The 25,902-nt window shown below is 38.7% G+C and overlaps 2 protein-coding genes across 2 annotated transcripts; both read left to right on the top strand.

Moving 5' to 3' along the window:
- Positions 1 to 8,491: 8,491 nt before the first annotated feature.
- Positions 8,492 to 12,139, top strand: LOC134641355 (extracellular calcium-sensing receptor-like). Its single transcript, XM_063493741.1, has 8 exons — positions 8,492 to 8,640; positions 8,909 to 9,203; positions 9,340 to 9,629; positions 9,756 to 10,051; positions 10,329 to 10,537; positions 10,676 to 10,897; positions 11,005 to 11,128; positions 11,235 to 12,139. The coding sequence occupies exons 1-8, from the start codon at positions 8,534 to 8,536 to the stop codon at positions 12,137 to 12,139; spliced, it is 2,448 nt and encodes an 815-aa protein (XP_063349811.1). The 5' UTR covers positions 8,492 to 8,533.
- Positions 12,140 to 18,139: 6,000 nt separating this feature from the next.
- LOC134641332 (extracellular calcium-sensing receptor-like) lies at positions 18,140 to 21,821 on the top strand. Its single transcript, XM_063493714.1, has 8 exons — positions 18,140 to 18,288; positions 18,565 to 18,859; positions 18,997 to 19,286; positions 19,412 to 19,707; positions 20,017 to 20,225; positions 20,362 to 20,583; positions 20,691 to 20,814; positions 20,917 to 21,821. The coding sequence occupies exons 1-8, from the start codon at positions 18,182 to 18,184 to the stop codon at positions 21,819 to 21,821; spliced, it is 2,448 nt and encodes an 815-aa protein (XP_063349784.1). The 5' UTR covers positions 18,140 to 18,181.
- Positions 21,822 to 25,902: the final 4,081 nt, after the last annotated feature.

Below are 25,902 nucleotides of genomic sequence, written 5' to 3'. Positions count from 1 at the left end.
TTCTTCCCTGGGGTTTGGTCCAAGAACACTGGGAAGTGAATGGACGTGTTCCGATTCGTCACGTTGAAGTTGATCCAGAAGAGCCGGTCACACGTTCCGTTGTCAAGTCCAGCGTTTTCGACGATGATTACCTCGTGTCGGGGTGGTCCCTGAAAGATACTAAGAAGGTTAAGCGAATAGATGATAGAGCTTGTCTCATCAATGATGATTTTCTTATGTTGATAGCCAATGCCCGCGAAGCTGGCAGCGCACTTGGCTTGTGTTTTATTCATGTAGTTTCCATAAAAATGGGATGTGTTGATGTGCTGGGCATATAAGAGCAGACATAACAGTCTGTATTTTCCGATTCTGCTCTGGTCCTGTCGTGGATGTAGCGGTACCAGGCATTGTTCATCCAAAGGTGTATGTGGTCTTGCGTCATATCTCTTAGGTGAGAGTTGTCGTGCGTCCATCTTCTCTGTCTGCCTTGTGGTTCAGCTGTTGTTGGCGTCAGCTGGGGTCCTGTAAGGGTGAGCGTCGTAGTCAAGGTAACCAAGAGGGTCCACATTCCCATGGTTGCACACAGGTACGTCACACCTCGCACTTGGTTGCCCTAGAGTTGATCAGAGGCTGGAGGTTGAAGTGCGAGCTTACCCGACGGGGGCCCAATCAGCACTCCCCCCTCACCACTGAAGCAACCAAGTGTGGGCGAGATTTCCCTAATGTGCTGTCTTGGGGGTGCCGGGGTTTCCTGGGACCTCAACCTTCTTGCAGTGGCTCTGATGTATCCAGGAGGGTCTCTCTGCTATTTTGCAGGCAGTTGGAGTGGTGATGAGCACTTGGTAGGGACCTTCCCAGCGGGGCGAGCTCCAATTTTTCCTTTGGAGTACTCGGACAAGGATCCAATCACCTGGCTTCAACCTGCAGGAAATAGATGAAAAAGAGTCTTGCGGCAGTTTATTGTTCAAAACGACTTCTCTGTTTGTCAACAATTGAGTCATCCAATCTGCCAGAGTGGTTTCACGGATTGACTTATCTAGTGGCTCGCTAATAACTGGCAATGGAAAAGGTCGCCCATGTATGATTTCAAATGGGGACAGTTTGTTATTTCCTTGTGTTATTCTCATCCACATTTTGACTGGGCCTACACATTCTGGCCACGGCCTGCCAGTTTCTTCCATTGTTTTCCTGAGCCTTTGTTTTATAGTGCCATTTGTTCTCTCCACCAATCCTGCACTCTGTGGATGGTAGGCACAATGGTGTTTTAACCTGAAACCTAGTGCTTCAGATACTTTGCTGATCACATCGTTTACAAAATGGGTTCCATTATCTGATCTTATCAGAGCAGGAATACCATAAGTTGGAATGAAATGGTTGCATAGACACTTTGCAACTGAGATTGCATCTGCTTTTTTCACTGGGTAGATTTCTGGCCATTTTGAGAAAACATCTATAATTACTAGAGCGTATTTTGAACCCTGTCACTCATTCAATTCAATGAAGTCCATGTGAATTGTATGAAATGGGTGAGGTGGTGTAGGAAAATGTCCTCTTTTTGGCCTTAAGTTACCTTGGCTATTGTGTTTTTGGCAGGTCATACATGTTTTCACATATTCTTTTGCTGAAGTTTCAAAATTAATAGTGTAAAATTGTCGGTTTCTAATAAGGACCATTCCTTGGATCACCCCTCCTGATGAGCCATGGCTCAAAACTAGGACTCACTAGAGCGGCTGTTTTGTGTAATGATTTGGGAAGAATGGGCTTTCCTGCTATTTTCAATATGTCATCAGTGTCTAGTACTGCTCTGTGTTCTAGCCATTGTTTTCTGTTCTCTAGGTGATGCTGCTTTTTGTCGAATGGTCTGATTTTCACGAGTTGTTAATAAAACTGTGTTTTTTTTTTGGCTGCTGCTGTTTTTTCAGCTTTGTCAGCAAAATTGTTTCCCTTTCTAATTTCAGAGTCATCCTTCATCAGAAGCATATTGCTAAACGTCGTATCACATGACGAGTTTTCTCCCATGTAAACAGATGTGTGCCATGATAAAATCTTCCTCCACACACTAGAAATAAGAAACTAATTTCAACCGTTGTTACATTTTATTCATTTATTTATAATCCAGTCATTCCTTCGAATCTAGTATCAATCAACTAATTTGCATATCAGAATGCACTAAGTTGATAGGTCAACAGAAATGCACGTTCAAAATATTATCACAAAAGAGAATTTCCTTCATACATTAAATTACTTGTTTTGCATCAATCAAACAGAAAGCATTTCACAATTTATTGTATTACCAACTAAATGTATTGTCTGATTACTGCTTGGTCATACCAGGCTCTCTCTGTCTTTATTTATGCTTCTCTGTTTTCACAAACGTTTCACCTATTGTCAAGCTGAAGAGTTAAATGTCAGCGGTGGATAAGTTCAGCATTTGATAAAAAAACTCTGTTAAGTTTTTCCTGCTTTAACACCAATGAGAGATATAGAGGCGCATGTATATAGTTTGTGCTATAGTGTAAGCTGTTCTTCATGTGTGTTAGTACGCTTGCATGCAGGGCCTCTGGGCCTATTTCACCCATAAGGGCATTTTCTTAACAGTTGCCTTTCTCTCATGTGTGTTACAAAAAGGCAAATGTGCTATTAGCAGCTGTGAGATTATTATGCTGCTATATATTACATTATACCTGTGATCAAAATGAGTGAATCATGACACCGCTGTAGGCCACATCAGACTTCTTGTGTAATCAGTATGTAGTTTTAGTTTGCATCATACTTCTGAGTTAAAAGAATGTGAAAATCATTAGATTAATTAGATAGGTTGGTATTATCCTATACTGCTGATTTACTGTGAGTGAGTTAGACTATTTCATGACATTTCATACTGCTGAGTTATAAAGAGAATATTGTGTTCAGAGAGTCAGGGCCTTTTTTTCCCCATTGTAGAGACAACAGAGCACATTGCACGGGAGCAGAAAAACAGTGGGCCAAGGTCATAACTCAGGCTCACTGGGAGTTAGAAAGAATGTAAATGCTTAGTTTTGTGGCTGTGGCGCATTTTGTATGGCTTCTTTTCTTTTGTTTAATATATTTCTGCCTTCACCTGAGAGGGTGTACCCTAAGTATGTTACTTCAGGTCTCCATAATTGGAGTTTATTCAGAGACACTTTGTGGCCTTGTCCTGCTAGGTGACGTAACACAGCCATAGTATTTTGTTTACACCCTTCCTCTGTGTGGCCAGTCACTAAAATGTCATCTACGTAAAGTAGAAACTGTCCTCCTGCTGGCAGGAGGCAGGACATCATTGATTTCTTTAAAGCTTCTGCATAGAGAGTGGGGCTGTTTTGAAAACCCTGAGGTAACCTAGTGTAGGTGTATCTCCGTCCCTCAAAAGTGAAGCCAAACAGATGCTCTGAGTTAGGATGTAAAGGCACTGAGAAAAAGGCGTTTGATAAATCTATAACTGAGAACCATTGTTCTTTTGGGGTGACTTGATTTCATTTATTGCTCGTAGATCATGTACCAAATGATACTTTCCAGTATTAGCTTTATTCACCACTTAAACAAAACATCACTCCTTGTTTGCTCATTATTATTATTATTATTATTATTATTATTATTTTAAATTCTCCTTTCTCAAAAACAGAAAATGAAATTGTAGTTGTTCTTGGCTGAGAAACTCAAACCCCCTTTGTTTTTGTATTTTTATTGTTTTTTTCAGGACAAGAAACTAAGTTTGAACTTTTCTGCCTTATCACCTAAAACAAAGTAAACAACCCAGCTCTCAGCTGGCTCTGAACTTATCATCATCAAGGTCGCATGGTGAGAGCTACTACAGAAGTCACAGTACTCCTCACTCAAGCAACACGTCAAAACAAAAAACAAAAAACAAAATGCAGCACATTACACAGAGAACAACTGAAGATGTTGTTCTTGTTTGTTCTCCTTGGATTTTAGAATAAACTTACTACATCTGCATTAGTAAATCATATGCCTAATCATTATGTGTCACTGTGATCCCTGAGTGTGATCACAAATTTAATTAATTTTCAAACCAACAAAACAAAACAAAAACAAAACAAAACAAAAACAAGTTGCTGATGGTATCAACGTTTTATACACATGAGTCAGGATGCAAAAAGGCTGCTGCCAAAGACAAATCAGAAGTGTGAGGGAAAAAAACTGAGCCCACAGACAGCTGCATGTTTGAGCTTTAATAGCTGTTTCCCTCCCTCTGATGTGTTCTTATGTAACTCCTGCTGTAAAAAATGTGTAACCTGCTCATTAGCTTAGCAGTGACCACATATTTAATTCAGCTTCTCAATTTTGTAGCTTTAGCTATTGTATACAGGTTTTGGCTTATTAGTTGTTAGTATAGGTGTGCTCTATATTTCAGCAATATCTCATCTAGGATGACAGGTTTTCAATCAGGTCAAGTGCCTCTATGCACTTAATTAGTTTAGATATTTTCTTTATTTTCCTCATCTCATATGTCATTGTACTGAATTTGAGCAACCTTAAGCTTGATGCAGACTACTTCTAACAATTATCCACCTCACATCATAACTGACTGAGGTGCCTCTTCATATTAATATTATTTCATTATCAATGCTATTATCTTTATATAACAGCAATAGCATATTACAATATTTTATTTATATTTTATTTTGTATCCACCATGGGCTGGGGGTGATCTGCAGTTTCACCCCCTCCCAAGCTGGAGACATTTACCTTTTCACACACTGGCTGAGCAATGACACAACCTTAATATACCTTATGCATCTCTCTATTTCATTTAATATGTGTTTGTGTGAATTATCTGCTTTCATTCATTACATTCATGAATGCTATTCATGCTGGGCATGGTCTTCGTCCTAACTATGTGTCATTGTTAATACCAGTTTACAGGTTGTTATCCTTGCTATTATCAGTTTGAATACATTACAGTTAGGCTCCAATTTAATTTAGCCTTTTGTTTATTTTACTTTATTCCTCTTGTATCTATATGCATTCAGTCGGGTCTGTTTCCAGCACTTTTTAAAACTTCTACTTTGATCTTGAATTTTTCACTTGGTGAGGGATTATTATGTTCTTCCTGATCTGAACTATTCTCTTCACCTGAGCTGCTATCCTGTTCTGAGTCACTGTCTTCTTTGTTTGTTAATGCTTTTACTCTTTGTCGCCTGTCTTCCTCTCCATTCCTCTCTCCTTCTTTTGGATTATTCCTGCTCCGGCTTGTTGTTTGTCTAACCATCCCTCATCAGGTGTTAATTTTGCTTGTTTATTCCCCATTTTTAAAGATTTTGCTGGGCCGTCACTGGCACGCTCGACTTCAGAGTGGTTACTGATACGGCCTTCGACTTGACCCTAAAGGTCAAGCGGTATCAGTGTTACGAGACGAAGCCCAACCGTTCTCCAATGTCACCAGTACGTGAGCCTCAGCAAAGAAAACAAAATAAAATAGAAGTAGTTCAGCAGCGTATTGTGCTGTAAAATCAACTTACTTCTAGACACATACACACATAGACATTTGCGCGCTTTTACAATTTGTTATGAAGTAATTACGGCTACTTCTAAAACCTAAGTCTAATTCGGTTCATTTCGGCGAATCCTAACCTATTTTAATTTGTTATGAAGTAATTGCGGCTACTTCTAAAACCTAAATCCAATTCGGTTCATTTCGGCGAATCCTAACCTATTTTATTTTTCTATTTTGTTTGTTATTCGGTTCATTACGGCGAATCCTAACCAAAATAGTGTTTCTCTCACCCTCAGACGTCTCACTGGTGGTTCGGATTGCCAGACTGAATCCCACCGCCGTGGACCAGAATAAAAACACCGGCCTGGACCCGAATTTTAGCGTCCCAGGTCTTTCGGCCTCGTCTAAAGAGGGCTGTGCGCAGACTTCGGTGCTGGCTTCCCACGGCGTCAGGAATCAGTGCTGGATCCTGGAACAGAGTCACAGATAACAGTTCTGATGTTTCTGCCCCGGCTTCGAAGGACCAAAATAAATGTCAAGAGATTTATTCTAAAGACACTTCTTCAGCTGAGAGTCTAAGAGGAGAAACACACACAGACGCTGCAGCATTTACATGTATACAAGGGCGATCACAGAACGCTCACACCAGAGTGGGGGCCCTGCGATGCGCGCTCTGCTCTTGCACTTGTCTTTATTTATACACAAGAAAAATGAATACATTTGACGTGAGCATGTGCGTATGTGATTGTGTGTGTGTGAGTGTGTGTGTGTCTGTATGCGTGTGTGTGTGTGTGTGTGTGTGTGTGTGTGTGTGTGTTCGAGGTCAGAACTGCTTGTTTGTCTTCTTACTATCGCTGTGAGAAGACTCAGATACAAATATCAGAACACGTGTTATGAAGAAGAATCAGTCCTGAACAATGAAAAGAACAATCAGTTCTAAGCAAGGAAATGATCATCATGCAGCATTCTATCACAAGCAAACTTATATCATTAAAAGCTTATACTGACTAAAAAATACAATTTTCTATTGACAAAACATGTTTGTGGTTGTTACACTAGAAAATTGTCATGTTTCGGCTGTGTGCAGGCAGGAGAAGGACACAAACGCAAAACTCACCACGCAGGAATTAAACTCAAAAAACTGCTTTATTGCAGAATGGTATGAAAACCATAACAAAACTAAACTGGGACATAGATAAACTGACACACAGGAAAACACAGCCATGAGGGAGACTACGACACTAACAAAGAGAAAACACAGGGCTTAAATACACAGAGGGATAACGAGGGAATTAGACACAGAAGGAGAGCACAGCTGGGAGTAATCTCGCTGGACGAGACAAGGGAAGCAAAACTAGAATCACTCACATGAGACACGGACCTTCAAAGTAAAACAGGAAACACTGACTGAACTCTAGACATGCAAACTTAACAGCAACCGAGGAGACAGACATAGGGACCTGAAACATGGGACAGAAAGGCACAGTAGACACAACACGGACATAACGCCACAGGGAAAGAGTAAAACAAAACACAGAACCTCTTAGAAAATAAAATAGGAAACATAATGAAACGCAGACATGACTACATTAACTTGACAACAAAACAGACATGAAACATGAAGGGCAAGGGAGACTAAACAGGGGTTGGAAGACACAAGGGGAATCTAATAACAAAGAACTAGAAAAACTCGTGAGCTTAATCATAAAAACATCCTAATAACCTAAACTCAAAACACTGGGTCATAAAACCCAGGATCGTGACAAAAATATAACTTTTTCTACTTGGATTTTATGTTTTTTTGTCTGATTTTAGATCAATTGTGTTAATACAGTATGTCAAAATGAAAACATAACTGTAAATTCAGACACGTGAGGTTGTGCTGAAAAGCATGATACCAAACAAGGCAAATCAACAGTTTTTAAAGGTGAAATGTAGAGGTAAAATCAAAAGTAGTCGAAAATGGCCAATTATTCCCCTGGACCCCAGAGGGTTAAACTTTTTTTTTTTTTAAAGTAACACAATAATTACGTTTCAATTAATTCATTACTTTTAGAATCTTGCAACTCAGTTACTAACTCAGTTACTTTTTTGAAGAAGTAACTAGTAACTGTAATTAATTACTTTTCCAAAGTAACTTGCCCAACACTGGGGACGACTTACCCATCATTGTTGGTGAGGTCACTGAGTTTATTAACTCCTTGGTTGCTAGACCCCTGGGATGGTTCCTAAAGGCTCTGGATTTTCTTGATGATCTTGATTGACATAACTTCGAGGAGTATCAGAAAATCAGAAATCACATTTAAACACTTTTGCTCAGTAACACAGATGTACCCATCAAGCAAAAACTGTACCACCACTCTGAATTGGAAGGTGAAGGAATTCATTGAGGATATGATGCAGGATGATGTAAATTGTTTTGTTTTCATATTACAGGTTGCTTGGAAACCCCAAAGTTGAGGTTTGTTTTGTGTGTTTTGGGGGTTTTCTTTTCATTTAATGAACTTGAAAATTAGTAGACAAAAACTAAGACTTGTGTTTCTATATCATTAAGTTTGTGTTGTTAGACTTTACTTTCCATTTTACAAAATGCAAAACAGTTATAAAATGCAAAAAGTAATAACCAAACAGCATTTTGGTTATTAAAAATAAAGTGCCATACAAAATACCATACATACTATTTAACATTGTTACTTTTAAATAAAGAAAAAAATCTGGGGACATAAGGTAGGACATAAGCAGTAGAAATTATATTAAAGACTTATTCGAAGGCTATTACATAAGGGTATGTCCTTTTGAAAAAAACAAAAAAACAGCCTTTGTCAAAATACCTATATAAATGAGTGTAAAAACCACTCATATGTAAACACCTGACATCAGGCAGGGATGAAGGTAGCAGGTCTTATAATTGGTCTGATATTGGCACTGTATTTTTTTCAGTTAAAATCAGCTGCTGACTTGGCTGTGTGTATAGATTGTCTGAATCAAAGGACTAGGCTTACTGGAGCTCATCCTCGTACTGAGGCTTCATCTGTGACATGTAAGCTGCAGGGTAGCACTCGTCTACCTGCATTCTCAATGGATGGAGATTTTATCATTGGCGGATCGTTCTCCCTTCATGCCTACATGCACACAGTTTACAATGACTACACCAGCATGCCTGAGGCTGTGAAATGCAAAGGGAGGTCAGTAAAAGCAGTATGTGGGTGAGCAAAGAAGAGAACAAAAACAAGAAGTTTCTCTCTCTCTCTCATATATATATATATATATATATATATATATATAGATAGATAGATAGATATATATAGATATATATGTATGTGTGCATATGAATAAAATGAAGATATATGCATATCTTTATTTTATTAGCCTTTTGTCCTTGTCACTTGATCAATCTTGAAATTGATCTTATTCTTTGTAGAATAATTCTAACAGTGACATAATTGTCTGCAGCATTGATACCCGTGAACTGCGCTTTTCACGTGCGATGGTCTTTGCCATAGAAGAGATCAATAACAGTACAGAACTACTACCTGGAATTAAGCTTGGATACCAGATCTATGATTCATGTGCATTAGTACCTGTTGCAGTGCACGTGGCATTTCAGTTTTTGAATAGCCTGGACCCTACATTTTCAACTGGTAACAGCTGCTCTCAAACTGGTATGGTGATGGCTGTTGTCGGGGACTCTGGATCTTCACCTTCCATCAGTATCTCACGTCTCATCAGTCCCTTTAACATTCCTCTTGTAAATAATTTGAATTTCTAGCAGATTTCTTACATTTAAGATATGCATGTTCATGATTTTTGATTGTATAGCTGTTTCAGAGGTACAATATTTTATTTTATTTATATATGTGTATATATTTTTTTGTATTTATTAGGTGAGCTATTTTTCCACATGTGCGTGCTTGTCTAACAAGCAGCAGTACCCAAATTTCTTCAGAACAATTCCCAGTGACCAGTTTCAAGCAGCTGCTCTAGCCAAGTTGATAAAACACTTTGGCTGGACTTGGATAGGTGCTGTTCGGTCGGATGGGGATTATGGAAATAATGGCATGGCATCTTTTCTAGAAGCAGCTCAGAAAGAGGGGATCTGTGTGGAATACTCTGTATCTTTCTCTCGGACATACCCACAGAGCAGGATCCAAAAAGTAGCAGATGTTATCCGCAGGTTTCTATATCATTACATGTGAATTACTGTATGTGTGGAAATTAGTGTTCTTTTTTTAAGTAAATTTTTATGTCATGTTATGAGACAGTCAAAAAATGTTTTTAATGCATTATTTTGTATCTCAAGGTCTAAAGCTGTAGTTGTTGTGGCATTTGCATCTTTTGGAAACATGAAGATTCTGTTGGAGGAGCTTTCACGTGAGCCTTTCCCACCTCGACAGTGGATAGGCAGTGAGTCATGGGTAACCAACACAGAATTAACGAGGTACAGTTTCTGTGCTGGGGCCATTGGATTTGGTATTCCGAAGTCTGTAATCCCAGGTCTCAGAGAATTCCTGCTGAATCTCTCTTTCTCTGAAGTCACTGCTTCATCAGTGCTCACTGAGTTTTGGGAGGATGCATTCAACTGTAGACTGAAAAAAAGTAAGAAAGTTTTCTTGCTTACAGAAAACCCTTTGGTGTTACAAAGGCTACTGCTGCTTCATCAACCGAGACATCCTCGTACCCTAACAATTATGATGATGAATATGAGATTAACAAAGGCTGAATGTCTTTGATTTAATTACTTCTAAGGTTTAATTTGGGTGGCTTGTTATCTGTTATGCTTAGAATTTGTCAGATTTATCAAATAGAATGTAGGAAATCTAGATCAAACTTCAATGGTGAAAACATATGTTTATGTTTGTTTGTTTTTCTGTAGATACTGCTACTGTAGACGAGAAAGTGTGCGATGGAACTGAAGACATACAAAACCTCAAAAGCCAATACACTGACACGTCTCAGCTCAGAATTACTAACATGGTGTACAAGGCTGTGTATGCAATAGCACATGCCATTCATAATGCAGTGTGTCATGGAAAAAATGTCACAGCTCAGTGTGACAAACTAACCAAGTTAGAGCCCAAACAGGTAAGATTAAACAAAGGCCATTTTCCTTCATTATCTCTGATCTTACATGGATGAAGTGCGGTATTGTTATTAATTTTTTTTAATTTTAAACATTTTTCTTTCTTTCCCCTCCCTTTCTGTCTTAACTAATCCTTTCAGGTTTTAACTGAATTGAAGAAAGTACATTTTTCACAAAATGGTTATGATGTGTCTTTTAATGCTAATGGGGATCCTGTGGCTAACTATGGGCTGGTAAACTGGCAAAAACACGAGAGTGGCATCACTGAGATAGTAACTGTAGGACTGTATGATGCGTCACTACCAGTGGGCAAGGAATTTAGAATTAACAGAAACATAACCTGGATGGAAAATAGCACAAACGTAAGTCTATGGACAAGAATCTAAATATTTAAATTTTGGAGCATGGGATGCTTACACTTATATAGCAAACATTTAAATCTATTATGGTTCCTTTATGTCGTTCACAGGTGCCAGTGTCAGTGTGCAGTGGCAGTTGTCCTCTAGGAACTCGGAAAGTACTGCAGAAAGGAAAACCCATCTGCTGTTATGACTGTATAGCATGTCCTGAAGGAGAGATCAGTAATATTACAGGTAAAATCTAATATGTGTCCATGTATTTAAAATCATTTTATACTGAAAAATACAATTTACAATGAATAAATTCCTAGCAGCCTCTCCTTCTTTTTTCTTTATTTAGATTCAGCTGATTGTTTACCCTGCCACAAAGAGTTCTGGCCTAATGCAAAGAGAGACACTTGCATCCCTAAGCCTGTAGAGTTTCTTTCCTTTCAAGACATCCTTGGAATCATCTTAGCTACATTCTCAGTTCTAGGTGCCTTTCTTGCCATTATGACTGCGGCTATATTCTTTTATCACAGGACATCTCCAATTGTCCGAGCCAACAACTCTGAGCTGAGCTTCCTGCTGCTCATCTCTCTCACTCTGTGTTTCTTATGTTCATTAACTTTCATTGGAGCACCATCTGAGTGGTCCTGCATGCTGCGTCACACTGCATTTGGGATCACCTTTGTACTCTGTATCTCCTGTGTACTTGGGAAAACTATAGTGGTTTTAATGGCTTTTAAAGCGACACTTCCTGGTAGTAATGTGATGAAATGGTTTGGTCCTCCACAACAAAGAATGACTGTTGTGTCTTTCACCTTTATTCAAGTTTTAATATGTACTGTATGGTTGGTAATGAGCCCTCCATTCCCAATAAAAAATCTAACCACGTACAAGGAGAAAATCATCCTGGAATGTGCATTAGGCTCTGCTGTTGGCTTCTGGGTTGTGCTCGGTTATATAGGCCTGCTTGCTTCCTTTTGCTTTGTTTTAGCTGTTTTAGCCCGCAAATTACCTGATAATTTCAATGAAGCCAAGCTTATCACCTTCAGCATGCTGATATTTTGTGCAGTGTGGATCACCTTTATCCCAGCATATGTCAGCTCTCCTGGGAAATTCACTGTGGTTGTGGAAATTTTTGCCATTCTGGCCTCCAGCTTTGGACTAATGTTGTGTGTATTTGCTCCCAAATGCTTTATCATATTGTTTAAACCTGAGAAGAACACGAAAAAATGTTTAATGAACAAAAACCAATCATAATTTATCAAAGCTTTGGTAATTATTACTCTTCCTACAGCAGGCTGAAATTGTACGTATTCAGTGCACATAACAAAGATTTTCATTTTCTGATGTTATTTAAATAAAGGATTTCCATTATCCAATGTCTGCCAATTGTTGTTTAATGTACAAATACTTAATTTAAGTGAATAAATAAATATAAGTTTACATTTCTTAATAAAACCAGATTATTCTGAGGTAGTAGTTTGACACAGCTGCTGTTAATTATTCTATTTTACTACAAAGCAAGTTTAAAATTGCAGATGTCAGTTCAATGTCAACTGCGTGAGCTTGGTATTATGATCGTCTTATCCACCTATTTTTCACACTTTTAAACACATATTCATGCAGTGTTCTCCTCGGAAATATGTGTCACTGAAATTCATGTTGATGCTACTTTGAGGTGTAGCCGACATATAAATGCAGTTAATCAAGCACAAATGATTGCACCTCCCCAAGCAGACCAATAACCTACCAAGTAAGCCAGCAGGTCAAGATCAGAGTGCTCTACTCTGGTGATATGGTATCATGAGGTAGGGTCATCCCATTTAGCCCTAACTATAAGCTTTATCAAAAAGGAAACTTTAAAAGATTATCTGAAAGGTAGAGGGGTTAGCTGTCTCTGAATCCAAACTGAAAGCTGTTTCCACAGAAAAGGGCACTGAAAGCTGAAGGTTCTGCATCCAATTCTACTTTTAAATAACCTAGAAACTGCAAATAAGCCTGTAGTTCAAGTGCAAAGTGGTTTATATGGGTGTTATGGTACTATGAGGTCTCTAAGATAAGTAAAACCTGATTATTCAACATCTTGTATTTAATGAGATGGATTTAACCCTGGTGACCTGTCCAGGGTGTACCCCGCCTCTCGCCCTATGACAGCTGGGATAGGCTCCAGCACCCCCCGCGACCCTGAAAAGGATAAGCGGATTCAAATGGATGGATGGATGGATGGATGGATGGATTTAAATTTGATTTGGATTGAACAGGAAGCCAATGTAGAGAAGCTAATGTGTGATACTCTATTTCAATACATTTGTTGCAGCATTCTGGCTCAACCCTGGGGAACTCCATAGTTCATGTTAGTGTATAAAGAAGACACCCCATTTACATGAAAAAACTGGACTTTAGATAAGAGTAAAACCACTGAACGGTACAGGAAAATTAGTCCATTAGTCAAACCTCAGATGCAGGAGGAACAATACAGTTTACATGGTCCAATACATGGTCCTTTGTTAGTCCAGTATAGGACAATGTCTCTGATATATGTATCATATCAAATATATGTCAGTTGTTGTTGTTTCAGTTTTTCACAGGTGTTTCCTGTCAGCTGGTCAACCTCACTCAGGTGGACATCCATATCAGCCAACCAAACGACAAGCTCCACCCTTTGTGCTTCAAATCCCTCCCACTCTGAGACAAGGAGCTGCGAGAGAGAGAAAAGACTCAAATATAAAGAAAAGAGAAAAGTGAAATCCTCCACATTGCCTTACTTTGTACAAGCCTGCTATTAAAGTTCTCCTCTATGCAGACAAAGTTCCTGTTTTCAAGGCACAACTTGGATCTGCTGTACAAATCTTATGGATACACGCTAAATGAAACAATAGTGTGCACAACTCCAGATTTTGATCCCTCATCCTAATATGGTCCCAAAAGGCTCACAAAAAAACATAGCAATAGCAATAAAGCAAAAGTTGAGGCTTCAAAGTGCAAAATCCATAAACCAATGGCTGACATGGGTTTTATCATAAGGATGATAAATATACAACATATGGTCTTAAGACTAAAAGTATAATACAGATTTTAGTCTGAGAGATTTGATATTCATTTACCTGCAGGTGCACTATACTCCGTGGTTTTCCACAATGTTTTACACATCACTATTTAATACAAAAACTAGGTGAACTAAAACAAGTCATCTTTCTTTGTGAGAGGACTATCTCCAGAAAGTTGATTCTGTTCATCTGGACGTAGCGTTTTGTGGGAGAAACAAAACGCTACAAAACGCATCCATGGATGAGTGACGAAACGTTTCTCCCACAAAACGCTACGTCCAGATGAACAGAATCAACTTTTTGGAGATTTACTTTCCTTGATGATTGAGAATGCATCAAGACATGACAGGACTATATTAATGAAAGCAAACCTCAATGACATCATAGAGATCATTAAAGATGCTCCTGCTGCTTTTTCTTCCTCCTCATCCTAAGCTTCCTTATCCTTGTCCTCGACTTCCATCCAATTGTAATTCCATCAAAGGCTTCGCTCACACTGCAGGCGAAAGTGCATCAAATCCGACTTTTTTGACCCTATGCAACCCATATCCGATCATGGTATGACAGTGTGAACAGCACAAATCCGATATTTTCAAATCCGACCTGGGTCACTTTCATATGTGCTACTGAATCCAATACATATCTGATATTTTAGAAAGCGAGTGCTGTTTGAATGGTCATGTCACATTAAATCCATCTTTTACGTCACTGACACAAGACAGACGCCATTTATCAGCGCTGGAGAAGTGCCAGAGAAGAAATCGTGAATGCTTCCTGGCCATCCAGTGTAGATGTTAGTGAAACTGTTGGGAAGACAACGTTGGAGAAACGTGAATATTTTATTTGTACTGTATAATCTGCAGATTCTGACAATAATCTGCAACTATCCTTTGAAGCACCGCTCCTCTCTAAAACAGCAATAAGGATCACTATTAGGCCATATGTAAATAACAAAATAACTTTATAACTTAAAGCAAAATTGGGAAACGTAAAGTCTGAAACAAGTCTTTATATTAAGAGCCATCAGTCAAATAATACTTTTTGGTCTGGGTCTAAACAGAGCGTGTTGTGTGTGACGTCTTCTTTTGTGCAGGTGGGCCGCTTTGAGGGTTCACACTAGAGCGCATTTGCTGTCACATTTTATTTGTAGTGTGAACAAGCAGACAAAAAAATCGGATTTGATCAAAAAATCGGAATTGAGCACTAAGACTTGCAGTGTGAACGTAGCCTAAGTGTGTTTCTCCCCCTCCACTTCCTCATTTTGTTGGAGCTGTGAACAGAATTAGTGTGAATCTGAATTAATTTGTGCAAACAAGAAAAATCTACAGCTTTTTGGTCAGAGGTACTCTTGTGATTTAAGCTGGGTAGAGTAGATTTATGTTTTGATGCTACCTGCTTCATCTCTTCTATGACTGGCTGCTGAGTGATATTTACACCCTGGCTGGATTACAAACTTTAACCACGTGCTGAACTTTGGCCCAGCGTTGATAGCTGTGGAGTGTGGCTCGGGCAGTCGTTGAAAGAACAACTCGGGTGTTGGATGGGTTCAGTAGGGGTATAGAACAAGACTTTCAGACTGCCTTGAATAATTCTGGCAACGCATCAGGTAGCTCAAGCAGGGAAACCGGTCCTCCACTCTGAACATGTACAGTCGATGTGGGGTGCTGATGACATTCAACTGAGGTTATAGACAGGTGGCGAAAGGAATACTTCAAAGAACTTTCTGAGTCCCACTAACATGCATTCTGTTGAGAAAGGAGAGTATGCGGACGAGGAGGACGACCAGTGATGGGAATAACGGCGTTATACGTAACGGCGTTACTAACGGCGTTACTTTTTTCAGTAACTAGTAATCTAACTAATTTCTATTTCTATCGTTACAACACTGTTACCATTACTAACAAGAAAATATGGTGCGGTCGCGTTACTATTTTTCAACAAACAGACAGTTGAAGCTGTGTTCAGCTTACTGCATCTTATATCAGTTGCATGGAAGTAGCTGACTACGTAAGTAATCTGGGCGCTACAGCTTTAAGCAGCTCCCGCGTACGGCAATCACGTTCTGCCAGACGACCATTTTTTGGCACAATACCTGGGGCTAAGGGTGCAAAACAATCGCATGAGTGCTGCTGTTTGACTTAGGAAGAATAAAGTAGTCGTGGTAAGCCAATCACATGACCACTTTAAGATGACAAAGCAACAATGTGATATATACCAGTTTTTAAATTGTGTTGATAGGCCACGTAAAATCAGAGTCATGATAAACAATATATACGCGTTTTTTCGTCAATAGTTTCGTCACATTTACTGTCTAAGGACGGAGCTAGCAAGCACTCTCTGCTTATGACCAAAGACAAAAAAAACCCTGTTCTTTCGTGTTGGTGGAAAAATGCACCATGTCAACCAATCAAAAATGATATGGCAACATGACATTTGGTTGTTTAGGAACAGATGGAAGTTTTAGGAGTGACGGCGAGAGAGAGAGAGAAAGAAAGACAGCAGAAAAAGCGAGAGAGAGCGAGTTTTGAGATGTGAAAGATTTGTGAGGTTTAGCATGTGTGTGTAGTTAATGTGTTGTCTCGTGTAGTTAGTGTGTAATGTTGTGGATAGTTTTGTGTTGTGTGTCAGAACAATGAGGTGACTGCTGTCTCCAGGTAGAGAACAGGAGTGATACACCTACTGCTGTCAGCCCTGCAGGTATCAGGCTGTGATGTTCTCCTTTATAGTGGACAGAAATATTTGGAGTGGCACAAATAATCTGTGTGGCATTTTATTGAATGCAGAACACCTGATTTTTATGTAAATAGTTTGAAATGGTTATTTAAAAAAAGGGATAAAAGGTAAATGGCTGCAAATAACTTTGTTGTTTGCAAAACTTGTGCATATGATTTTAAACTTGACAATTTATATTTGCATTTAAAGTTATGAAATATGATTAATTAAACATGTTTGTGGTTGTTACAGTAGAAAATATAACTTTTTCTACTTGGATTTTATGTTTTTTTGTCTGATTTTAGATCAATTGTGTTAATACAGTATGTCAAAATGAAAACATAACTGTAAATTCAGACATGTGAGGTTGTGCTGAAAAGCATGATACCAAACAAGGCAAATCAACAGTTTTTAAAGGTGAAATGTTGAGGTAAATTTATACCCTGGACCCCAGAGGGTTAAACTTTTTTTTTTTAAGTAACACAATAATTACGTTTCAATTAATTCATTACTTTTAGAATCTTGCAACTCAGTTACTAACTCAGTTACTTTTTTGAAGAAGTAACTAGTAACTGTAATTAATTACTTTTCCAAAGTAACTTGCCCAACACTGGGGACGACTTACCCATCATTGTTGGTGAGGTCACTGAGTTTATTAACTCCTTGGTTGCTAGACCCCTCGGATGGCTCCTAAAGGCTCTGGATTTTCTTGATGATCTTGATTGACATAACTTCGAGGAGTATCAGAAAATCAGAAATCACATTTAAACACTTTTGCTCAGTAACACAGATGTACCCATCAAGCAAAAACTGTACCACCACTCTGAATTGGAAGGTGAAGGAATTCATTGAGGATATGATGCAGGATGATGTAAATTGTTTTGTTTTCATATTACAGGTTGCTTGGAAACCCCAAAGTTGAGGTTTGTTTTGTTTGTTTTGGGGGTTTTCTTTTCATTTAATGAACTTGAAAATTAGTAGACAAAAACTAAGACTTGTGTTTCTATATCATTAAGTTTGTGTTGTTAGACTTTACTTTCCATTTTACAAAATGCAAAACAGTTATAAAATGCAAAAAGTAATAACCAAACAGCATTTTGGTTATTAAAAATTAAGTGCCATTCAAAATACCATACATACTATTTAGCATTGTTACTTTTAAATAAAGAAAAAAATCTGGGGACATAAGGTAGGACATAAGCAGTAGAAATTATATTAAAGACTTATTCGAAGGCTATTACATAAGGGTATGTCCTTTTGAAAAAAACAAAAAAACAGCCTTTGTCAAAATACCTATATAAATGAGTGTAAAAACCACTCATATGTAAACACCTGACATCAGGCAGGGATGAAGGTAGCAGGTCTTATAATTGGTCTGATATTGGCACTGTATTTTTTTCAGTTACAATCAGCTGCTGACTTGGCTGTGTGTCTAGATTGTCTGAATCAAAGGACTAGGCTTACTGGAGCTCGTCCTCGTACTGAGGCTTCATCTGTGACATGTAAGCTTCAGGGTAGCACTCGTCTACCTGCATTCTCAATGGATGGAGATTTTATCATTGGCGGATCGTTCTCCCTTCATGCCTACATGCACACAGTTTACAATGACTACACCAGCATGCCTGAGGCTGTGAAATGCAAAGGGAGGTCAGTAAAAGCAGTATGTGGGTGAGCAAAGATGAGAACAAAAACAAGAAGTTTCTCTCTCTCTCTCATATATATATATATATATATATATATATATATATATATATATATATATATACATATATATATATATATATATATATATGTGCATATGAATAAAATGAAGATATATGCATATCTTTATTTTATTAGCCTTTTGTCCTTGTCACTTGATCAATCTTGAAATTGATCTTATTCTTTGTAGAATAATTCTAACAGTGACATAATTGTCTGCAGCATTGATACCCGTGAACTGCGCTTTTCACGTGCGATGGTCTTTGCCATAGAAGAGATCAATAACAGTACAGAACTACTACCTGGAATTAAGCTTGGATACCAGATCTATGATTCATGTGCATTAGTACCTGTTGCAGTGCACGTGGCATTTCAGTTTTTGAATAGCCTGGACCCTACATTTTCAACTGGTAACAGCTGCTCTCAAACTGGTATGGTGATGGCTGTTGTCGGGGACTCTGGATCTTCACCTTCCATCAGTATCTCACGTCTCATCAGTCCCTTTAACATTCCTCTTGTAAATAATTTGAATTTCTAGCAGATTTCTTACATTTAAGATATGCATGTTCATGATTTTTGATTGTATAGCTTTTTCAGAGGTACAATATTTTATTTTATTTATATATGTGTATATATTTTTTTTGTATTTATTAGGTGAGCTATTTTTCCACATGTGCATGCTTGTCTAACAAGCAGCAGTACCCGAATTTCTTCAGAACAATTCCCAGTGACCAGTTTCAAGCAGCTGCTCTAGCCAAGTTGATAAAACACTTTGGCTGGACTTGGATAGGTGCTGTTCGGTCGGATTCGGATTATGGAAATAATGGCATGGCATCTTTTCTAGAAGCAGCTCAGAATGAGGGGATCTGTGTGGAATACTCTGTATCTTTCTCTCGGATAAACCCACAGAGCAGGATCCAAAAAGTAGCAGATGTTATCCGCAGGTTTCTATATCATAACATGTGAATTACTGTATGTGTGGAAATTAGGTTCCTTTTTTCAGTAAATTTTTATGTCATGTTATGAGACAGTCAAAAAATGTTTTTAATGCATTATTTTGTATCTCAAGGTCTAAAGCTGTAGTTGTTGTGGCATTTGCATCTTTTGGAAACATGAAGATTCTGTTGGAGGAGCTTTCACGTGAGCATTTCCCACCTCGACAGTGGATAGGCAGTGAGTCATGGGTAACCAACACAGAATTAACGAGATACAGTTTCTGTGCTGGGGCCATTGGATTTGGTATTCCGAAGTCTGTAATCCCAGGTCTCAGAGAATTCCTGCTGAATCTCTCTTTCTCTGAAGTCACTGCTTCATCAGTGCTCACTGAGTTTTGGGAGGATGCATTCAACTGTAGACTGAAAAAAAGTAAGAAAGTTTTCTTGCTTACAGAAAACCCTTTGGTGTTACAAAGGCTACTGCTGCTGCTTCATCAACCAAGACATCCTTATACTCTAAACAATTATGATGATGAATATGAGATTAACAAAGGTTGAATGTCTTTGATTTAATTACTTCTAAGGTTTAATTTGGTGGCTTTGTTTGGATGGTATAGATTTTATGTATATAAATCTGTTACGTTTAGAATTTGTCAGATTTATCAAATAAAATGTAGGAAATTTAGATCAAACTTCAATGGTGAAAACATATGTTTATGTTTGTTTGTTTTTTCTGTAGGTACTGTTACTGTAAACGAGAAAGTGTGCGATGGAACTGAAGACATACAAAACCTCAAAAGCCAATATACTGACACGTCTCAGCTCAGAATTACTAACATGGTGTACAAGGCTGTGTATGCAATAGCACATGCCATTCATAATGCAGTGTGTCATGGAAAAAATGTCACAGCTCAGTGTGACAAACTAACCAAGTTAGAGCCCAAACAGGTAAGATTAAACACAGGCCATTTTCCTTCATTACCTCTGATCTTACATGGATGAAGTGCAGTATTGTTATTAATTTTTTAAATTTTAAACATTTTTCTTTCTTTCCCCACCCTTTCTGTGTAACTCATCCTTTCAGGTTTTAACTGAATTGAAGAAAGTATATTTTTCACAAAATGGTTATGATGTGTCTTTTAATGCTAATGGGGATCCTGTGGCTAACTATGAGCTGGTAAACTGGCAAAAACACGAGAGTGGCATCACTGAGATAGTAACTGTAGGACTGTATGATGCGTCACTACCAGTGGGCAAGGAATTTAGAATTAACAGAAACATAACCTGGATGGAAAATAGCACAAACGTAAGTCTATGGACAAGATTCTAAATATTTAAATTTTGGAGCATGGGATGCTTACACTTATATAGCAAACATTTAAATCTATTATGGTTCCTTTATGTCGTTCACAGGTGCCAGTGTCAGTGTGCAGTGGCAGTTGTCCTCTAGGAACTCGGAAAGTACTGCAGAAAGGAAAACCCATCTGCTGTTATGACTGTATAGCATGTCCTGAAGGAGAGATCAGTAATATTACAGGTAAAATCTAATATGTGTCCATTTAAAATCATTTTATACTGAAAAATACAATTTACAATGAATAAATTCCTAGCAGCCTCTCCTTCTTTTTTCTTTATTTAGATTCAGCTGATTGTTTACCCTGCCACAAAGAGTTCTGGCCTAATGCAAAGAGAGACACTTGTATCCCTAAGCCTGTAGAGTTTCTTTCCTTTCAAGACATCCTTGGAATCATCTTAGCTACATTCTCAGTTCTTGGTGCCTTTCTTGCCATTATGACTGCGGCTGTATTCTTTCATCACAGGACATCTCCAATTGTCCGAGCCAACAACTCTGAGCTGAGCTTCCTGCTGCTCATCTCTCTCACTCTGTGTTTCTTATGTTCAATAACTTTCATTGGAGCACCATCTGAGTGGTCCTGCATGCTGCGCCACACTGCATTTGGGATCACCTTTGTACTCTGTATCTCCTGTGTACTTGGGAAAACTATAGTGGTTTTAATGGCTTTTAAAGCAACACTTCCAGGTAGTAATGTGATGAAATGGTTTGGTCCTCCACAACAAAGAATGACTGTTGTGTCTTTCACCTTTATTCAAGTTTTAATATGTACTGTATGGTTGGTAATGAGCCCTCCATTCCCAATAAAAAATTTAACCACGTACAAGGAGAAAATCATCCTGGAATGTGCATTAGGCTCTGCTGTTGGCTTCTGGGTTGTGCTCGGTTATATAGGCCTGCTTGCTTCCTTTTGCTTTGTTTTAGCTGTTTTAGCCCGCAAATTACCTGATAATTTCAATGAAGCCAAGCTTATCACTTTCAGCATGCTGATATTTTGTGCAGTGTGGATCACCTTTATCCCAGCATATGTCAGCTCTCCTGGGAAATTCACTGTGGTTGTGGAAATTTTTGCCATTCTGGCCTCCAGCTTTGGACTAATGTTGTGTGTATTTGCTCCCAAGTGCTTTATCATATTGTTTAAACCTGAGAAGAACACGAAAAAATGTTTAATGAACAAAAACCAATCATAATTTATCAAAGCTTTGGTAATTATTACTCTTCCTACAGCAGGCTGAAATTGTACGTATTCAGTGCACGTAACAAAGATTTTCATTTTCTGATGTTATTTAAATAAAGGATTTCCATTATCCAATGTCTGCCAATTGTTGTTTAATGTACAAATACTTAATTTAAGTGAATAAATAAATATAAGTTTACATTTCTTAATAAAACCAGATTATTCTGAGGTAGTAGTTTGACACAGCTGCTGTTAATTATTCTATTTTACTACAAAGCAAGTTTAAAATTGCAGATGTCAGTTCAATGTCAACTGCGTGAGCTTGGTATTATGATCCACCTATTTTTCACAATTTTAAACACATATTCATGCAGTGTTCTCCTCGGAAATATGTGTCACTGAAATTCATGTTGATGCTACTTTGAGGTGTAGCCGACATATAAATGCAGTTAATCAAGCACAAATGATTGCACCTCCCCAAGCAGACCAATAACCTACCAAGTAAGCCAGCAGGCCAAGGTCAAGGTGCTCTACTCTGGTGATATGGTATTATGAGGTAGGGTCATCCCATTTAGCCCTAACTATAAGCTTTATCAAAAAGGAAACTTTAAAAGATTATCTGAAAGATTGAGGGGTTGTCTGTCTTCTGAATCCAAACTGAAAGCTGTTTCCACAGAAAAGGGCCCTGAAAGCTGAAGGTTCTGCCTCCGATTCTACTTTTAAATAACCTAGAAACTGCAAATAAGCCTGTAGTCCAAGTGCAAAGTGGTTTATATGGGTGTTATGGTACTATGAGGTCTCTAAGATAAGTAAAACCTGATTATTCAACATCTTGTATTTAATGAGATGGATTTAACCCTGGTGACCTGTCCAGGGTGTACCCCGCCTCTCGCCCTATGACAGCTGGGATAGGCTCCAGCACCCCCCGTGACCCTGAAAAGGATAAGCGGATGCAAATGGATGGATGGATGGATGGATGGATTTAAATTTGATTTGGATTTAACAGGAAGCCAATGTAGAGAAGCTAATGTGTGATACTCTATTTCAATACATTTGTTGCAGCATTCTGGCTCAACCCTGGGGAACTCCATAGTTCATGTTAGTGTATAAAGAAGACACCCCATTTACATGAAAAAACTGGACTTTAGATAAGAGTAAAACCACTGAACGGTACAGGAAAATTAGTCCATTAGTCAAACCTCAGATGCAGGAGGAACAATACAGTTTACATGGTCCAATACATGGTCCTTTGTTAGTCCAGTATAGGACAATGTCTCTGATATATGTATCATATCAAATATATGTCAGTTGTTGTTGTTTCAGTTTTTCACAGGTGTTTCCTGTCAGCTGGTCAACCTCACTCCCTTTGTGCTTCAAATCCCTCCCACTCTGAGACAAGGAGCTGAGAGAGAGAGAAAAGAGTCAAATATGAAGAAAAGAGAAAAGTGTACAAAGCCTTACTTTGTACAAGCCTGCTATTAAAGTTCTCCTCTATGCAGACAGCTTTCCTGTTTTCAAGGCACAACTTGGATCTGCTGTACAAATCTTATGGATACACGCTAAATGAAACAATAGTGTGCACAACTCCAGATTCTGATCCCTCATCCTAATATGGTCCCAAAAGGCTCACAAAAATCCACATAGCAATAGCAATAAAGCAAATGTTGAGGCTTCAAAGTACAAAATCCATAAACCAATGGCTGACATGGGTTTTATCATAAGGATGATAAATATACAACATATGGTCTTAAGACTAAAAGTATAATACAGATTTTAGTCTGAGAGATTTGATATTCATTTACCTGCAGGTGCACTATACTCCGTGATTTTCCACAACATTTTGCACATCACTATTTAATACAAGAACTAGGTGAACTAAAACAAGTCATCTTTCTTTGTGAGAGGACTATCTCCAGAAAGTTGATTCTGTTCATCTGGACGTAGCGTTTTGTGGGAGAAACGTTTCGTCACTCATCCAAGTGACTTCTTCCTGAGACTGAAGAAGTCACTTTTTGGAGATTTACTTTCCTTGATGATTGAGAATGCATCAAGACATGACAGGACTATATTAATGAAAGCAAACCTCAATGACATCATAGAGATCATTAAAGATGCTCCTACTGCTTTTTCTTCCTCCTCATCCTAAGCTTCCTTATCCTTGTCCTCGACTTCCATCCAATTGTAATTCCATCAAAGGCTTCGCTCACACTGCAGGCAAAAGTGCATCAAATCCGACTTTTTTGACCCTATGCAACCCATATCCGATCATGGTATGACAGTGTGAACAGCACAAATCCGATATTTTCAAATCCGACCTGGGTCACTTTCATATGTGCTACTGAATCCAATACATATCTGATATTTTAGAAAGCGAGTGCTGTTTGAATGGTCATGTCACATTAAATCCATCTTTTACGTCACTGACACAAGACAGACGCCATTTATCAGCGCTGGAGAAGTGCCAGAGAAGAAATCGTGAATGCTTCCTGGCCATCCAGTGTAGATGTTAGTGAAACTGTTGGGAGGACAACGTTGGAGAAACGTGAATATTTTATTTGTACTGTATAATCTGCAGATTCTGACAGGAATCTGCAACTATCCTTTGAAGCACCGCTCCTCTCTAAAACAGCAATAAGGATCATTATTAGGCCATATGTAAATAACAAAATAACTTTATAACTTAAAGCAAAATTGGGAAACGTAAAGTCCGAAACAAGTCTTTATATTAACAGACATCAGTCAAATAATACTTTTTGGTCTGGGTCTAAACAGAGCGTGTTGTGTGTGACGTCTTCTTTTGTGCATGCGGGCCGCTTTGAGGGTTCACACTAGAGCGCGTTTGCTGTCACATTTTATTTGTAGTGTGAACAAGCAGACAAAAAAATCGGATTTGATCAAAAAATTCGAATTGAGCATTAAGACTTGCAGTGTGAACGTAGCCTAAGTGTGTTTCTCCTCTTCCTCATTTTGTTGGAGCTGTGAACAGAATTAGTGTGAATCTGAATTAATTTGTGCAAACAAGAAAAATCTACAGCTTTTTGGTCAGAGGTAGTCTTGTGATTTAAGCCGGGTAGAGTAGATTTATGTTTTGATGCTACCTGCTTCATCTCTACGACTGGCTGCTGAGTGATATTTACACCCTGGCTGGATTACAAACTTTAACCGCGTGCTGAACTTTAGCCCAGCGTTGATGCGACTTTTTAGTATAACGACCTCTTCTTGGCTTAATGCAGTGGTTCCCAAACTTTTTTTGCTGGGCCCCCCAGTGTGGACGTGTGGACCAAACGCAGCTGTTTCGTTCACGGGTAAACGGCGTTTCGAATCACCGAAAACTGAGATTTTTTAAAACTTCCTTTTTGCGTTTACGCGTGGACGAGGAATACAGAGTTCATCACGCAACATCAAAGGTATGTGCCTTTTTTCACGTCACGCTGTGCGCCACGTTATTGTTTACATGAGATGATTTGCAGAATGGCAGATAGAGACAAAATACTGTTAATCTGACTGTCTGCAGGTTTTACACGCTTACATACACACACGCAGTTACTGTCCCTCCATTTAGAAAGGCAGAGGCGTCACGGTGTAATTATTTTACGTGTAGTTGTTTTTTTCATGTGCAATAATATTCAACATTGCTATCAATACATTTTTCAAAAAATGCCTCTCTGTGCAAAATGGGTTCAAAAACATAAACAGCTGTGGGATACTGTTTGTCCGTGATTTGGAGAGCCCAGCGCTGCTCCCGACACAAGGAAAACCAATTCTGCAGGGGAGACCTACCTCAGCACTTGTGCAGGTGAAGCCAAAGGGAAGATATGCTTCACCATATTTTTTAGTCTTTGGCTTAGAATGAAGTTGGTTTGGAAACATATTCAGCGATGCTTCATCTCCTGCTTTGCGTTTCTGTGGCCGCCCCGTGCTAGCAGTGTCCAAGCGTTTTGTTCCCCCCCCCTCTTTCATGCCGCGCCTCCCCTGCAATGGCTCTGCGGCCCCCCTAGAGGGCGGGCCCCACACTTTGGGAAGGTCTGGCTTAATGTATGATGGTGGATAAATGAAATGTACAAAGAAAATTTAACTATATTACAAAAGGACAT

The sequence above is a fragment of the Pelmatolapia mariae genome, linkage group LG14, assembly GCF_036321145.2.
Source record: "Pelmatolapia mariae isolate MD_Pm_ZW linkage group LG14, Pm_UMD_F_2, whole genome shotgun sequence".
NCBI classification, from domain to species: Eukaryota; Metazoa; Chordata; class Actinopteri; order Cichliformes; family Cichlidae; genus Pelmatolapia; species Pelmatolapia mariae.
The sequence above is the reverse complement of the archived record's forward strand: the minus strand, read 5'-3'. Positions and strand labels throughout refer to the sequence as shown.

Coding starts and splice junctions, on each gene's coding strand:
- LOC134641355 (XM_063493741.1), top strand. CDS start 8,534: ATGGATGGAGATTTTATCATTGGCGGATCGTTCTCCCTTCATGCCTAC. Junction 9,204..9,339: donor GTCCCTTTAACATTCCTCTT/GTAAATAATTTG, acceptor TGTATTTATTAG/GTGAGCTATTTTTCCACATG. Junction 10,898..11,004: donor GGATGGAAAATAGCACAAAC/GTAAGTCTATGG, acceptor TGTCGTTCACAG/GTGCCAGTGTCAGTGTGCAG.
- LOC134641332 (XM_063493714.1), top strand. CDS start 18,182: ATGGATGGAGATTTTATCATTGGCGGATCGTTCTCCCTTCATGCCTAC. Junction 18,289..18,564: donor GCTGTGAAATGCAAAGGGAG/GTCAGTAAAAGC, acceptor AATTGTCTGCAG/CATTGATACCCGTGAACTGC. Junction 19,287..19,411: donor GTAGCAGATGTTATCCGCAG/GTTTCTATATCA, acceptor TTGTATCTCAAG/GTCTAAAGCTGTAGTTGTTG.